The 18,373-nt window shown below is 32.1% G+C and overlaps 2 protein-coding genes across 2 annotated transcripts; one reads left to right on the top strand and one right to left on the bottom strand.

Annotated features, from left to right (window-relative positions):
• Positions 1-8,340: 8,340 nt before the first annotated feature.
• LOC123689538 lies at positions 8,341-10,146 on the top strand. The gene is made up of 3 exons (XM_045629967.1): positions 8,341-9,129; positions 9,553-9,636; positions 9,961-10,146. The coding sequence occupies exons 1-3, from the start codon at positions 8,341-8,343 to the stop codon at positions 10,144-10,146; spliced, it is 1,059 nt and encodes a 352-aa protein (XP_045485923.1).
• Positions 10,147-12,474: 2,328 nt separating this feature from the next.
• LOC110998941 lies at positions 12,475-17,819 on the bottom strand. Its single transcript, XM_022267756.2, has 5 exons — positions 17,733-17,819; positions 17,488-17,572; positions 15,831-15,940; positions 14,867-15,044; positions 12,475-12,559 (listed from the first exon to the last, which is right to left on the bottom strand). Exons 1-5 carry the CDS (start codon positions 17,817-17,819, stop codon positions 12,504-12,506), a joined length of 516 nt encoding a protein of 171 aa, XP_022123448.2. The 3' UTR covers positions 12,475-12,503.
• Between the last annotated feature and the right edge of the window lie 554 nt (positions 17,820-18,373).

The raw sequence follows: 18,373 nt of genomic DNA, 5'->3' as shown, positions 1-18,373 counted from the left end.
TACGATGTCAGACGGCCCAATGGGATGTCTTTGATCATTAGTATGATGAGAAGGGCTTTGGTATGGGAGGCTACTTGTGTTGACACGTTAGCTCCATCTTACCTTCCTAGGACAAGCACAAAAGTTGGCGCAGCATTTAATTATCATTATTATTACTATGTAGGTTAGAATATTGTATATACTGAATATGTCCTATGTGTAATGGCAATATATATGTATTAATTTATTGAATAGTTTCGTTCATACGGTCTAGATCAGCTTATCATAATGATTGTACCAAGGCGTAACAGTAACCAATATGAAAACATCAACGATGATTTTAATGCACATGTAAATGTATTATAAACATAATACGCAACACCTGGGCTCGAATAGTTTTATTTCACCAGTTATTATTAGGCGATTACCACGCCTTTTAATCAGCGCTCTTTACCGTTCATAATTATATCTTTATTTAATTGTATTTAAATAATTAGGTAAACTACTAACCAGTAACGCAGGCTTAATAGGCAATAGAAAATTAAAAAGTATAGCCCTTTCTCGCTTATTCACGAGATTTTTGCAACTATTATTAATTTGCTTATGTTGGTAAGTAACAAGACGTCTGTAACGTAGGTACAGTGTTATAACATGTCTACGCCATAAATTCATGAATTACACCAAATTAAGATAAAGTTCGGCAAGAACGGTTACAACTTTGGATATTATGGGATTTAAGAGAACAAAGAAAGGTTTTGATATATAGTATTAGGAAACCCATCTATTAATCAATTAAGCTAAACAAACAGATCCAACCTCACAATTAGGGCAGGCAAGGTCACTAGTTAATCTTCAGTGCCTACCGAGTGCTTATTGTTGTTTATTACCCGAGACGTTTTAATCAGTAAATGGAAATAATGTAAATTTTAAAGACAGGACATGACCTGAACAAGAATGTCGATGATGTTATACTACGTAGGTATCTTTGATTATGAGCTCAGAGACATAATGACAATGGGAGCTAACAGTGACGCCGTTGCTCTGACATATATATTTTTATCAAATTATATTTTGGTTATTTACACCAGCTTGTCCTTGTAATGTGTAAAAAAATGTACAACAGTTCTTTTAATTTCGTTAATATCAGTTTCAGAAGTTACTTAGTTACTACTTTCGTTTCCCGAGGGAAGAAGTTGGAGTATGCCGGTATGCGTAATCGAATTTACCTTGAAAATACTTCGACAGATAACAGATATTTGGTTAATAGCTCGCGATACCTTAAAGGATAATTTCTTAGGTAATATTATTTTGGCTGCGAAGCAATTAATAATAATGTAATACCTAACTCATGATAATGTTAAGTTTGTACTGAACGTAACCATGTTTAAAATAAAAACGTTGATCACTTACAAATTAATTAAAAACTGTGGGTTAATTTGACCACTCGTGTATTTTAAATACACAGTGCTCGTGAAAAAATCTATTTATAAACTGGAGTAAAGTCAGTTGTGCTGAAAAAAGCTCATTTAAGTGGAAGAGCGATGTGACGAGCGGTGAGCCGGAAAATTGCCCAACGAACATGGGGCAAACTGATTGTGCAGATCAAGTCTAATTTCGTGTTTGGGGAATTTCATAAGAACAAGCAACTTCTATTATGTATTCATTAAAACTATTTTATTTATAATTTAAGGAAATGAAGTATACGCATTACCCATTTGTGTTTCTTTTTGTTTTCTGTTCTATCATACATGTATATTTATAATTAATATATTTATAGTAGTTTAACTATAATATGATTAAAAACATAAAATGTTATGATTTTTTTTATTCTCCCTGTAAAATGAAATGGTATTCCAAATTTGGCGACTTTTTCTGCAAGCAGACAATATCTAGATTTTGGTAGATGTTATCTTACTAAGCCAAATATTTCTCACAAGTAACATTTATTTATTAGAGTATTACGCAAGAAAGGCTTGTCTAACTTTGAAAATAGAATTCAAATTAAATAAATAGTTTTGAATTACGGTTTCCACGCGTAGTGCGGGTAATATAATATGGATTTGTTTCAATACAAATTACCTGCGATAAGTACAACCTACACTGAATACTCGGAAAATATTCAACGATTTTTGCAAAGCTTATGGATCTGTTGAAGTGGTCTTTAAGGATTATGAGGGTACGTATTGTGAACCAAGATTAATACACTCGTACCCGAACGGATTAAATTAATTCTCGCTCCATTGATGTAAATTCATATTGAAATCATAAAATGGCTTGATATGCGGTTTTATAAATCTTGAAATATTTTAAAAGTGGGCAATTCGCAGACACGTTTTTGCCTTACAAATCATTGTAGGCGTTCCTTTTTACATACGAGTAGGTACATCAATATTTCATATTTGCGCAAATTTAAGTCTTCCACGATACTGAAACTTTTTGCCTCATACTTTAAATTTAAATTTTTTCAGATGTAAATAATGTTTGAAATTATAATTTATTTATTGAAAAAGAATATTGGACCTATAAGCTGCACCATTAAGTATTAACTGTTACTACATTTTTTAAATTAAATAAAAATAATAACATGGTGTATTTTAAAGTACACGTATCATATTATATTATTTTCCTTGACACTTCTACAATACATAGTCTGAAGCACGAGATAACCGCAGTTAAAAGTATATATATTATTAACTTTAATCGCAGTTTGAAAGTAATAGCTGGGATTGCCAGCGCGGCAAATAAGAAGAGCTTCAGAAGAGCTTCGTTGGTCTAATCATACACATCTAGCTATACTTTTGTCATTTGATAGTTACATTCAGAACTTATACACCTTAGTATAAAGTCCTGAACGATATTACTTTTTAAGATGAAGATATAAATATACAAAAAGAATATAATATGAATTAATCTAAGACTTAATTTACAATTATAAAAAATAAACGTTTTATTTCTATGTAGATCTTGACGATCACGAGTATTAAGGTAAAAAAAAAATTATGAAAGGTGATCTTTCACACGTCCATCGCGTCCAAGCCCTCGAATAGATAAGAACAATAGCCCGTAGCCCCGTAATATTCCGTCGCGTCAAAGAGACATCAGGCGATATATTCTCCACGACAATGTACCTGCCAATCAAAAATTACATCAGATGGTACTCTAAAAGTACGAAACTCACGAAATTGTCAATACTTACCTTAATGTCCTATAACCCCTAGATGGGGCAGTGAGTCTTGATCGCGATCGGTCTTGAGCCTCATATTACACCTCGCTGCAAGTCTTTCCGGCTTTCTTTGCCTCATTTCCAATTGTATGGCGTCCGGTTTGCTCGGACGGCCACGCTTCCGCTTACATTGCGAGTTCCAATCAAGCGCCTGCTTGGAAATATGATTGGATTGGATTGAATATCCCTTCGGAGTACATACATTTCGAAATTTAAATGTTACATTTAGCTTCACTAACTGAGATATTTTGCACAAACAGTGTTAGAGCCAAAGGGGGAAAAAAAAAACTGAGATATTAGGTAGTGGACCGAATCCTTATAAAGTAAGTTCACACTGATATTGACACCAGTTCGTTTAATGAATGTCTGAAAATAATGTCTTCAAAATTGGTTTTTGTAATACGTAAGTGATAAATTACATTTGAGCATTGGTTTTATCAATATCTGAGTTCGAGACTGCATCGGATAAAAGAATAAAGTAGTTACAAAATTAAATTTATAGTAAACAAAAATAAAGTAGTTAAAATTTTTTGCCATTGCTTCTATAGATGTAGACCGGTGAATTTATCAGTTTTGTGCACCGCACACAAGTGGTTTGGTGGTAGGACCCATATGTAGATTATATATCATATAGGAGTATGATATATAATCTACAACGGACTGAGGAAGTATGCATTAGTATCAATGAAGGGTTACTAATTGTAATGAAATAATAAATATTGAAAATAATATAAATAATTCAAATTGCATCATTTTCACAATAATTTTTTTTAACCGTTTAAAAATTTTGGGGGGGTTGGTCGACAAAGTTTAATCATAAATATTAAATTTTTAAGAGGATTTTATTAATTTAAAAACAGCTTCATGTAATAGATTAATTTTTGAGCTTTGGAAAGAAGTGGCAAAAAGCACGATATTCATTATGATGTAAAGTACAGGCCAGTTCTTGTGTATTAATTTAAAAAATCTGAATGAAACAATAACTAGTTGACTCGTCTAAATGTGAATTAAATTTTTACTACTTTACTAGTTTTAAGCGAAAAAAATATTTCAAACTGATTTCTTTTCACGTTTTATAATAAGGCCGTATATGTTTAATTGAATCACGAGTGTAGGTGTCGGGGTGGTAGGTGGTTCATAACTGTATAAAGAATCGTTTGTCCGAACTTCAAGCGCGACTTCATTTCCGTCCCTCTGACTCCTAACAAACCGGATGCTGCGTTTTATACACGAGCGGTTGTTTTCCTTTTCATAAAAGTATTCCTTTTTTAAATTTTCTACTTTATTATCTCGTATCTTTCACAGAATCATCGTATAATTTTAGATAGGTATAATTAGTATTTATATATATAAATAAAAAGGAAGTATATTTTATAAAAATAACATTGATGTCGACGAATGACTTTTTAGTCATGAATGTGTAGTTTTTAACAGAAATAGCGAAACCGACCACTACAATTAGTATGATTACAAACGCAATAATTATATTATAATGATGGTAGAAAAGAAGATATAATTATATCAGTTAAATCTAAGTACATATATCTAGGCCTAGTTATACTCTCGTATATAGAAGAACTGATTAGAAGCGAATTTTCTATATGTTATAGGGGGATTGCAGGTATCGTAATATTTTCATCTCCGGAGAGTTGGAAGCCGGCCAATGATATTAGATTTATTGATAAGAGATTGGATAACGGGGTAATCATATGAGCATTAATGCATGATGTATGTGGTTCTTTTTCTAATAGATAAATCATTTATCTACTCGCCAGTCTGGTTGTTGCCTTCAAAAACTCTTTACATTGGCTACCTACCTTTATTTCCAAAATACACTAAAACATCACCAAAGATGCGAAGCTGGGACATGCTAGTAAGTTATAAGTAGTAGCTTTAAGTAGCACAAGCTCGAAGCAAAATACGATTACAAACTTCTGCTTATGAATAAAATTGTTTGAGACGCAAGCTGCTGCAAGATGTTAACTAGTTCTTGCCAACAGTTTCGCTTGCATTAAACTTAAATAACGTAAATGACGACTGTGTGTATAAAATTCTTCATCAAATAATGGGATATCAGAGAAATTTGGGATATTTGAAATCTTTAAACAATTGCGATATTAAAAGGAAAATATTGTTTTACTGTATTGTAGTGAGTTTAAACGCGTTTTATATTTAAACAGGTCGACATGATTTTCGGTGTTATAAATTTTATAAGTGTCCTTAGCTAATACGGGTACGGGCAATAGGCTGTATAGATCTAAATTAAATGAACAATGTATTCAAGGTATTTAATTGGTTAAGTATTAATGCTGTATTGGTTAAAATCGCTTCGAAAATTAGCCATTATTTGTCGTAAAAAGTAAATGACAAAAAAAAGTTATTGTGGGTTATCCATAAGAGATAGACATATACCATCATGGACTTTTCTGTAGACCTTTTCAATGTGTACAATACTTAGTACATTATTTTGATAAAACTCGTAGGGTTCAGCCTGCGTTTGCAATGTAAGCGGAAAAAATTTAATTATTTACGACATCACATTAGAAACCTCAAAAATAGCAATACTTCTCCACTATTTAATGGATGTTATTATACATATAAACCTTCCTCTTGAATCACTCTATCTATTAAAAAAACCCGCATCAATCATCCGCATCATCGCAATCCGTTGCGTAGTTTCAAAGATTTAAGCATACAAAGGGACATAGGGACAGAGAAAGCGACTTTGTTTTATACTATGTAGATGATGTGACTATGATGATGACTATAAGTTACCCGTTTAAATATTATGTAAGAAAATATAGAGAGCTAAAAGCCTTGCGCCATTAAAAGCGTTCATTACGTTCACGTAGGGAACACTGTACTAATAACATATGCTTAGTAAACTTATATTTATAGGCTAGGAAGTTTTAATAGTTGAGAAATTTTTCATTGTACGTACTAACAGAAGCATCTGGTGTTACTGATTAGAATTTATTTGAAAATTGTTACAACGAACGGTTTTAAAATAAACTGCTAATGAAAGCTACTTGTTTCACGTTTTGGTATTTAAATGCTTAGCTTTATTAATAAGGTACATAAAAATAGAAAATCTAAATATAGAATAATAGGAACTATCTTAATATATGTAAATCTCGTGTCACAATGTTTATCCTCAATGGACTCTTAAACCACTTAACCGATTATAATAAAATTGCACACCATGTGCAGTTCGATCCAACTTGAGAGATAGGATAGGTAAGATCTTTAATTATAGTCGCAATTTTATTTTATTGCAAATTATTTGTTTATTATTTGATACAATTCTAACAGATAACGCTGATAGTATTGTCTTTTATTTACATAACTTTTACACATTTAAAGAAAAACACTTTTTTAACGGATTATAGATATGTATTATTATATTTAAACTTATAATTATTTGTACATAATTTTAAATTTAAACCGACGTTTCGCGTGCTTTACAGCGTGCGTGGTCACGGTGACTGAAGACAAAGGTGTTAAATGTCAAAAAGTATTACAGCTGCAGAAAATGTTGTGTTATCTGTATTTATTTCCCCGTAGTCGGATACCAACTCCGGGGAAATAAATACAGATAACACAACATTTTCTGCAGCTGTAATACTTTTTGACATTTAACACCTTTGTCTTCAGTCACCGTGACCACGCACGCTGTAAAGCACGCGAAACGTCGGTTTAAATTTAAAATTATGTACAAATAATTATAAGTTTAAATATAATAATACATATCTATAATCCGTTAAAAAAGTGTTTTTCTTTAGATAACGCTGAGTTAAAGGTAGTTTAGTTTAGGTCCGTGTCGTGGTACCAACGTTTCACATAAGTTCTCCTACGGTTTCCCTTGATTAATTTACTACTATGTAATATAACAAAAACCTTAGCCACAGCAACGCTTGGCCGAGTCTGCTAGTGTTATTATATAATTATTTTAGGGTTTTTAATTAAGATAATTACACATTATTAGTGATAAATTAAAATATAATATTGTAATGATATTCTAAGGCTATCTGGGATGAACGAAGTTGTTTCAAGTTTTTATAGCTTAAGGTACGCAATACACCGACAGCTTATGAGAGTAAATTATACATGTGTGAATAGATGCCACTCTTTTTAACCACTTGCGTAAAGTCATCGTAGTGTTATTTTATAAATATATATACCCTTTATTAAAAAAACTAAATCGTTCTAAATGAACAGCTTAAACATAAGTACTATTTATATTTTATCTTATTTTCTGACGTTTATAAGTGTACTTGTTTACCTTTATGAATAAAGTTATTTTGAGTTTGAGTTTGTCTATTGCTATAAATATATATATCCTTCAATTTTCAATCTATAAAATTAAGTAATTACTTCAGTTTTAGTGGATAACATGAAATTAATTTTTTATCTACGATGAATATCAAATGCATTTGTGACACTGTTATGGATTATGGTATGTCTGTCTTTTTGTATATGGTGTAGTAGTTCTATTCATGCGAAATAGGCGAATATGGAACATAGTAATTACCAACAATAAACATTCTACAAGACGTTTTGTTATTCATCCTACTGTTCTTGAAATAGTTGGCTAAGGTTGATAGATTTTGATGAGTAAAACAAATTTAGGTTTTTTATTTTCCAACGCCATCCGGGGTTGAAGATTCAGCATATGAAGTTTATGAAAGTCTAACCCTGAGTTATACTCTCATTACTCTTTCGTCTCTTTCTAAAAAATGTGATAACTCTGTCATGGAAAGAGACACAGGAGTAAATTGAGTGACTTATAATGGCACAATTTCGTTTAGAGTAAAATGGAGGTATCCTATAATTTACATAATATTTACTACATTTAGCTTGCCTTTGACTAGTATATGTTATAAAAATAAATGTTTTATTTATTAATATACAAAGCCGCAGGAAAAACCTATAAACAACTTTCTATATACTCGCTGTATCAAGGCACTAACTATTTAAGTAATTGACTAGTCATTGTAATTATTAAAACAGAATGTTGATTCAGAAAGACATGGTCACTTGAAGCACCATTTTAACAATAAACGTAAGTAAATTAAATTATATCAATGGTTTTTGTAGTTGTATAATTGTAGTATTTAAAATAAATTATTTTCAGGAAAATGTCCAATACGGAGTATTTATCCAAGGACATTCTTGAAGAGCAGTATATCCGATCGTTTTCTCCGTTTCATTACGTCGAAGTAGCTTTAGGCACAAGTCGTATCCATTTACGGAACAGATTTGTCACCAGCCCGACTTTATCCCAAAAAGTATATTCTCTTATTTGCACTGTGTTGACTTGCGCTCTCCACGTCTATGTGACAATTACGTACTTCGAAAAATACTATAAATATCCGGTTATTTACTACACTTTCGTAACCTTAGCTAGTATGCACTTTATGACATTCGCCTGCAATATTATACATCTAAGATTTTTCAATAGCATAGAAAATCAGGAATTTTACGTGCAAATGCAACAGTTAGACAGGATGTTAAAGGTTCACGATTGTTTGAATCACATGCAGTATTTATATAATATTTATACAGTATCTGCATCTACTCTGATCTTGTTTATCACCTTTATCTGTGGCATATTTCTGCATTATTTATTAGCAATTGGTTTTATCGGAATTCTTTATGGAGTCCTATGTTGTGCCCTCGAATGGATGCATTGCGCAAGCTTGTTGATATATTTCTATTTGCGTATACGTTATATAAATGCGATAATATCGAATCATTTAGAAGGGAAATTGGTTTTGTCAGAAATTGAACACTTTCGACTACCAAGGAGAAGCTTGTTGCGACATTTAGCATCGTCGGTGCATGATTTTGAATCAAGTCCCGTGGATTTGTATGTTGCGGCGTTGTTTGACGCTTACTCTACTTTTCAGAATCTTTACAGATTTCAGGTAAAGTAAATTTTAGTAATTTTATATATTATTTTTTCGACATGATATAAAAAACGAGTTGACGATGCTAGCTGTAACGCAAGTTCGCCTCTGTACTTCGGGAGCAAAAAACCTCTTTGCCGAGAAAACGTTGAGGTATTAAACTGAGGCTAATAAATGGACTACCCGGCCAGTTATTAGATACCCGTCGTTTTAAGCAACATAAAAAGTAAATTGAAAATCTATTTTTGTATGCATTTGTTGCACATCTAAGCAAGCTTTTCAAATGTAGCATATCATCATTTAGTAAGAGATATATTAGAGACATTATAAAAAAAAATTACGCTGTCTTTCGTTTGGAGGTATTGGAAACTATTACATCGAAAGGATGCTTTTTATCAAACAAATAAACAATTTTTTTTATATGTAGTGGTTATTTTTCAGCTCCTATTATTTGTCGGCAACTTCTTTATGCATTCTCTTCTGAGTTTCTCCGCTGAAATATTGTCAGCGCAGAAAGGGTTAATTGTAAGTATATTATACTTAAAATAAATAATAATTCAGTGGCGCCTATATATTTTATAAGTAGGTAATTCACTAAGCTAAGGTAAGGTTTAAGGCCTCAAGTCTGACAGATATATTCGAGCTGAGTTATGCCGGTTTATACAAGATGTCCCTTCCCCGAACAAGCAAGTCTTAATAGATAGACAGATCACTGATACACAGACGAGGATCGAACCTATGACTCCAGGATTGGAACCACTAGGGCAACACGACTAACGAAACATAATAAAGTTTACATTAGTTTTGGTTAGCCCTAAGATATTAGTTTTAAAGGAGATCATTTTACAGAATAGAGAAACATGGATAGAGTTCACGGACATGCCAGCTATTTCATTGATATCCATGCTTACAGCCACAGCAATCAGCATTCGTTGTGAATTATTTCTTCGCGAAGTAATGCGTACAAGGCGGCTTTGTGTAAACGTACTTGCAAGACATTATGATGGTACTGTTATACTTTTTTTCCTAATCTAATAGGATAGGTATCCAAAGGGTAGGTTGATAAGTATACTAAGCGGAAGCAGAGGCATTCTCTGTCCGTTACAAACTTACGCATATTATTTTTAAAGAATTGTAGATTGAAAAATGCTTTATTTGATATATTGGACATCATAGTCGTATTTTTTAATCAGCTACCGAATTTGTCAAACTTATTGATGCAATATATACTAAATAATAGTAGTTATTGTCTTTCTTATCTTTAGTTTTAATTAAGTTACATAAAACTTTAATTTCATCATATGCTTAATGCTCAAATACTAGTCATCGAAAGAAGGGCCTTTTAGGATAAATTCACATTTGTCATATAATTTCCTATATAAGTTATATGCTTACATATAATATAAAGATGTGTGTTTAATGAAAATCTAAAATTCATGATATGTGTATCGCGCGCGTAGTCAATAATTGCGAACATATTCAAAATAATTTAAAAATATGCATTTCAGGTGTGATACGAGATAAGGCAAAGAGAATCCTGCGCACACTTGATGCTCGCCCGCCTTCACTAAGTGTATATGATATGTGGCATATGCATGCTGGTACTTTACCAGCGGTTACCAACATAATAACTACACTTATGGTCGCTATTCTTCAATTTGTCTTATTGTAGGCAATTAATACTATTGATTTATTGAATAATACTACTGCTTTTTAAGTATAGTTTTAACTCTTTTCCTTATTATTTGAATTCAATATTTTCTGGTGCACTTAAAGTCGTTGTACACGCGAGAACTGTGCATTTGAATAAAACTTTTGTGACTAATATATATGCAATTCTTTTCTGAGAAGATAAAAAGATAAATTGAAACTTGTCAAAGGAGACTAGAACGGAGCATGCTAAAGAAACAGAAAAATTAATAAAATAAGACACGAGGGGCAGGGTATGGAGCAAGAGTCTCTGACGATCGATGGACCATAAGGGACCGGTGGGGTGGCCCTATTGGGAAACGAAACAAAGGAAGACCGATCACGAGATGGGCGGACGACATTGCAATAACGGCTGGTTCAAGGTGTATACACCTCACCCAAAACTGAGATACTTGGAGTTCCTTGAGGAAAGCTTTCACCTGTGGAAGAGTTCTTGCAAAATAATTGGGAAATAGATAAAAAAGAAATTGACAAAAATTTGTATAATTTACTTTTCTTAAAAAATATATATGTAAAATTAAGTTTACTTTGTTCTTTATAAGAAATAAATAGGTTTTCTTATTTTATTTTTTATTTATATTTGTATCTCGAGGGCATTTTGAACGATGCGTTGTAAATGCAATAAAATTAGATAAAATATTAATACATATGTGGTTTTACTTAAAGAGTGCCAGATTAACCACGAGGCAAGAATAACCGGTTTATTTATTTGTAATCCGAGCTGAACATTATCTATACTAATAAATATTATAAGCACAGAAATGAACATCGTTCATCGATGTTTTAGACTATGTTAGGCTGATCGTGAAACAAACACACTCCGACTCTTATGCCTGAGGTCATAGTTTCGTTCCACGGCTCTGCGCCAATTTGTTCGGATTAATACCTGCAGCTGAGTTCATCATCGGACGTCGAGGCAGAATACGAAATTCCACCCGTATCACCTCGACGTCCGCCGTTCCACAACTGCGCGTTTTTCCAGGCAGCACCACTCTGTGGAACCAGCTGCCAACTGAAGTATTTCCGAACCAATTCGACTTAGGGTCCTTCAAGAAAAGAGCGTACCAATTCTTAAAAGGCCGGCAACGCACTCGCGAGCCCTCTGGCATTGAGGATGTCCATGGGCGGCGGTATCACTTAACATCAGGTGAGCCTCCTGCCCGTTTGCCCCCTGTTCTATAAAAAAAAAAAAAGACTTTCTATGTGCGCATTTAACTCTTGCTCGTACGGTGAAGGAAAACATCGTGAGGAAACCGACATGTCTTAGAGCCAAAAAGTCGCCAGCGTGTGTCAGGCACGGTAGGCCTATTACTGATCACCTACTTACCTATTAGATTTAAAATGATCATGAAACAGATTCAGACATCTGAGGCCAAGACCTAAAAGAAGTTGTAGCGCCACTGATTTACTTATTCTAATAACATTGGATGTTCTTATTTCCGAATTATTAAACTATGTCAATTTTGTCATGTGAAGCCACCTCCTAGTTACATAATTGGTCGAATACTTATTGCGTCTTCGATCACAAAAAGTTTTATAGTATTTTTTTAAATTTTAACATAAGTTACAATAGACCTTATAAGTCCTGATGTAATAAAACTCAGGATATCTGTAACAGATTATATTTCCTACAAAATTCGTCACAAAAGCAATATCATATATATATGATTGATTTTGCTCAGTCAAGTAGTACTCTGGATAACGTAGCTGTTCGCTACGGTTATGAAGTATATCCACACTGAAAAACAAATATTAATGTAGTTCGGAAAATGTATATTAAACATTCAAAAATTCTCAAATTTTAAAGTTGAACTGTCCAGGTTGGATATCATTATATAATGTATACATATGATTTATTATAATACATAAAATTTAATTATATATTTTAATTATTAAATTTTAAGATAAGTTATTAGGTATATTTTTATGTATTATGTTATTTGTTTTGAATAAATACTTTTATTAATGTATGTATTATTATTATGTATGTCTTAAATGTAAATAAAATACATAATATGTTACATAGTAATACATAACATGTATAATACATAATATTTTTTATATAGTATCTTTTTTAATAGATGTATATATAATAGCTGAATCTGCTAAAACTATGCAACAATAATATATTAAATTTCATGCAAGATACTATGAAGTATATTATTCTTAAGAAAAATTGCTTACAATTTTTTACATTGAGGTAGAAAAACGTATAAATTATGAAGTGCAGACTAGCACTAAAGGGGTAAAAGGTTATCGACTAGACTTAATCAGGATAATACGATATAATTTATTGCACCTCCCTGATATATTACTCGAAAAAACGATTACTTTCAAACAACATTAATGTGAATTAAGTTCTCGTCTTGACTAATGTCTATAGTCTTCGTACTAAGATGAATTAAAAACCCTGTTGACCCACCATCGCTTGGCAAGTCCTTTGACAGCCAAACGATGGTTTTGACACAAATGTTGCTACGCATACTAAGGAGCTGAGGTGACATTAAAAATAATTAAGCAATTTCATAGCGTCCTCTACCTGTTTATCAATAATATTAGCTCTAGTTTTTAATGTAAATATGTTATACAACTAACTTTAAACTGCCTCAGTAAAATATTGTTATGATTTTTTACAAAAGGAACCTTAAGCTAACAAAATACAATCAATCATTAACATTAATTAACTAATCTTATAACTAAAATTAATCTAAATTAATAATATGTGGGCGCCAGGAGAAGTTTTGGTTTATCCTACCAAACCTATTGTAGTATATTGTTGTGTTTACAATATAAACATATTATCGTCACTTAATTTACATTATATGAATATTAAATTTGAGGGTATTTCTCAAAGCCCTCAACACAGTTATAACCCAAGAACTAAAATTTTTTATTACACAAAATATTAATATTTAATATGTCACAAAGACGTCCAAACAAGTCTCTTCGTTATACCCTCCTCCTCCTATCACAATATATTATTTCTATTTTCATTATTTACTACTAATAAATTACATGAAAAAATTTTGATACAGTTGTGTAGCTCTCATAACTATTTCGCTGAGAGCACAGAATCGTGAAATATCGTTACGCTTTCCGACACAGTGATAAAATGATAAGCCAATTTGCTGTCTGACTTCACATAGAATTACCTCGCTATAATATAGTTGCTGGGCCAGTGTTATTTGTTACTAACGCTTATAGTTGAATAATGTATTTATTAATTACTAGCGGATCCGACAGACGTTGTCCTGTCTACACGTGTTTAATTTCAAAATTTCAATTTTTAATAAGCCATTTTGATGAAAATTATTATTCAAATGTTATGACAATATCTAACGATCCAGCACATGGTCACACACGATATAACACAATGATAACAAAACTTTTTTTAAATTTCGGGACAGACTAAAATTAAAATTCGAATATTATTTAAAATTTGACACTGCGATGGTAGCGCCGTCTGTCGGATCCAATGTAAAACATACCAAAATCAACAACAACTAATAAATTGAAAATTAATTAAAAAAACATTGTCCAGCGGACAAAATTGTGAATCTAAACCATTCCCAGATCCCCTTGAACACACACAAAAAATTTCGTCTAAATCGGTCCAGTCGTTTAGGAGGAGTTCAGTCACATACACACGCACACAAGAAATATATATATTAAGATAAGCGAATAAAAGAGATACTTTTTGAGTGAAGTAAATGTTGTAATATTTAATTTCGTGTCGACGTCGTTCTAGTCTGTGAACATTACTTGTTGATTTATTCTTTTTTCAAACTAATTAAAGTCTACGTTATTTTCTATAACATATAAAACAAGTTGTTTACATTAAATCTAAACAGTAAAAGTTTATTTGCTTTGAAATCAAATTATTTCTCAACTAATACACCACGAGTAATGACGATGACAAAATGCTTACAGTACACACTATTCTAAATTAGTAAAAAACGCTCCAACAATATAAGAGTTACAATTGCCTGCAAACTTAATTTATTATAAATACCTTATATTATTTAGCTTGTAATAACGAACTTACAAAACAGATAAGCAACAACTAGCACCAGCAAAGCAGACCCCGACAGCCAATCGAAGTCAGACAGTATACATGCTGGCTTCAACAGGCATTCGCACGCGGTCATCAGAACCATTACGAAGCCAATTAATACCCCAAGAAATGTTAGCCAGACGAACACTTGAATTAATCCTTCGTCATCCTGAAAGAGCCATAACTGTGTTATTCTTTGGTTTACTGTAGTATATGTCAGCGCATAGTTAAAAGTTCGGTTTAATTGTTTACTACAGCGGTTTAAAATTGCGGGCTTGGCAATTTTTTTCTTAAGATGCCGTCCTTGGTTGTAAATCTGATATTCCTATGATTAGTGAGTTATTCCTGTACGCTAGATGGGATGAGACAAGATGTCCAATTGCAACGGCAATCATGGTACAAATTAAATACCTCTAGAAAGGTAGATAAAAAATTAGAGACAAATTTATTACCTGTACCAAAGATTACTAAGGTAAATTATTAAGATTACAAAGTAATCATAATAATTTACCTCAGTATTTTCAGAGCGATTAGTACGTGAGTTTGATAATTTTAATTTTATAATTATTTGGTTAATTGATACCAACTCCTAGGGATATAATCTGAGATAAATAAGATTGTTGTATTAAAACAGAAGTAATATCTTATTTACTTTAGACGATTAATTGTATGCAATTTATTTTAAACAAAAATTGATAGATTATTCCTAGATTTGTATAGTTTTCCTAATTACTTTTTTTGTAAAGTGATTTAAGGTCTATAGAAGGCTACCTCAATGGTAATTAATAAAAAGTATTTCACTTTTAATGTGAAAATCTCATACCTTGAGGTCGTAGGTTCGACCCCAGCTGTGCTTCAATGGATTATTCTGTCTCATTTAGAATATTGACAGGATCAAAAGGCTGAATATTCTAAAGAACACGAAACTTGAATCAACTATGTAGGCTTAACTTACCGCTAAAGTAGCAAAGAAAAGCACGACTCCTGTGAACATAAATATTAAGGATACGATCACCATTCCGGTAGGTATGATGACACTTGTCGCTGACAATGCTTGATCAGTCGCTAGAAAATATTTAAAAAATGTTATTTCCTCTTCACCCACAAAGCTTTGAAATAAAACTGTATTTGGATGCTGTAAATAGCTATCTAAAGTGTGAGTACAAATTCAAAAAATATGTATATATTAGTGGGGCATAAAGAAGGCAGAGTTATATTTAAACAAATAAACCATTACATTTTTTGTAATATTAAGGAATTAATAATAAAAATGATTAAATATTACAGTAACTCGGGCCGTAAATACTTTTACATAAAATATTTTCATTGTTACAATTTTTTTATTATTTTGAATTTGGAACACGTATTTTATTTTAAAACTTCTTTCGATTTTGCGCCATTTCACATATTTTTTCGTGATCATTATCAAATTACAATAATGAATGGGGTATTAAAGTAAATAGGATTTCAGTGATCGCCTTGCATAAACTGGATATATCGGTCATAATCCAGACACATCAAATGCTTGATTATCAGCCATATGTTCGTATATCGTACTATCAATAGATACAGCAAGATTCGGTCGTCTGTCGAAGACCATAAAAGATCGGGGCCTTTGCGTGCTGTTAGAACTACAAAGTCTGTTAATGCTGTTAAAGCCAGAATTCGTCGTAAATCCATTAGGAAGCTAAAACCTTATCAAGAGAAATGCAGTCTCTGTCGTGTATTATAAAACAAGACATGAAGCTCGGTGTTTATCGACGATATACATGCCCTAAAGCATTTACAATTAAAGGGAATGGATCGATCAAAACGCCTTCAGTCGCGATACACAGGAAATCCACATAAAAATCTTCTTTACTGATGAAATAATTTTCACGATCGAATAATACTAAGCAATGAATAATAAGTAAAATAATAAAGTGTATGCTCTTAGTTCTAAAGAAGCCGCTCAAGCGTGTTTACCCAAGCCTGGCTTGAAACCAACCTTCCGGGCTTTATAAGCGCTGGAGACTGGCCTTCATCTATGATTTATTCTGGCGCTATCATTAAACACAGGTGAGCCGCCTGCCCGATTGCCCCCTGTTCTATAAAAAAAATCTAGCCCAGACCTCAACTCTTTAGATTTCAAATAATGGTCAGCTAAAGAGAAAATTGCCTGTTCTTAAGAACCTCAGTGTCCTTAAGGACACGGCGATATTGAGAGTCTTATAAACTCTTTGGAGCTAGTACTGGCAAAATTTCCCTTGAAAACAGTGTGTAAAACCATATCTTCGTGGCCAATCACATTAAAGGCCTATGGCCATTTCCAATAAAATATATTTTTAATTTTTTGCTGTGGCACTTATTGTATGTATGAATTTTAATAATATTATAATACTTCATAAAAAAAACATGCATTTTCATATGTAACGAAACATGGCTGACTTAGGTATATTATCTTTTTATTATTTTTATTATATAATTATCTTATACATTGTTAAAGTTACATTTTATATTATATACCAACTTAATTATTATATAAGTTTGAATTGAGGTGTAAAGTGAGTTTTTGTAGCAAGAATAGAGAACCGAAAATGACGTAATTTCTTAAAAATGAAAGAAAATCTTACCTTGAATATCCGTAACACCTTGCGCTTTATTGTAATTTATATTTGATTTCTTTTCTAATACGCTTAAAAAAATTACGCCCGACATCTACAAACAAAGAAAATTAGAAGATTAAGCCCCAGGGATCTGATCAATCTGAGAAAAATGTGTTAGTGCGGGAGAAATTTACACTTATTTTAACACTAGATAATCACAAAGCGATCATCTTAATACATCTGAACTTACAGTACGTAGTTGGTAAACCTACAATAGAAATAATTGATATAAGCATCATTCCAACTCGTAGTGATACTCCGAGACAGCATTTGTCTACTTCCGGAAATATTTCACACATTATCTTAAAATTTCTCAAAACATTTATTTGGATAAAATATTATAAAGCCTGAAAGATGTCAGAGACGCATCAGGCGCGGCATTTAGTGCAAGTTAGGATTCGGTTTTGAGTGATCATTTGACAGTAGACCTTTTTATTAATTGGTTTTATTGCTTTCTGTGGTTTTACAATTAAAGAATAGGTTTGATAATGACTTAGCTAGATCATGTCGCGTATTCCTCAATTACGTTTAATTATTTTCACATGATTAAGTTGCGTGCTAATGATGATTAAAAACATTAAGGAAAATAATTTACTTGAAAAATAATAATATTATAGGAAGAATCGAAATGTATAACCATTTCAGCTTTAAAAGCGAGTACGCATTGGGCGCTCGGCGTTGCGTTTCAAGTGGTTTTTGGTAGGATACATACAGCGCGCTTTACAGGCGCTCGATGTTCGTTAGTAGGGCGTATATACTGCATACTCAGAATATACGCTCAGTTCGAATATTTCTATATCTTGAATAGTTAGTTGCTTTTCGATTTCATCGTTAGAAATCCATATCAAAATAA

This window comes from Pieris rapae, chromosome 11, assembly GCF_905147795.1.
Source record: "Pieris rapae chromosome 11, ilPieRapa1.1, whole genome shotgun sequence".
In the NCBI taxonomy this organism is placed as follows: domain Eukaryota; kingdom Metazoa; phylum Arthropoda; class Insecta; order Lepidoptera; family Pieridae; genus Pieris; species Pieris rapae.
Note: the sequence above shows the minus strand (reverse complement) of the source record. Positions and strands in the feature narration are given on the sequence as shown.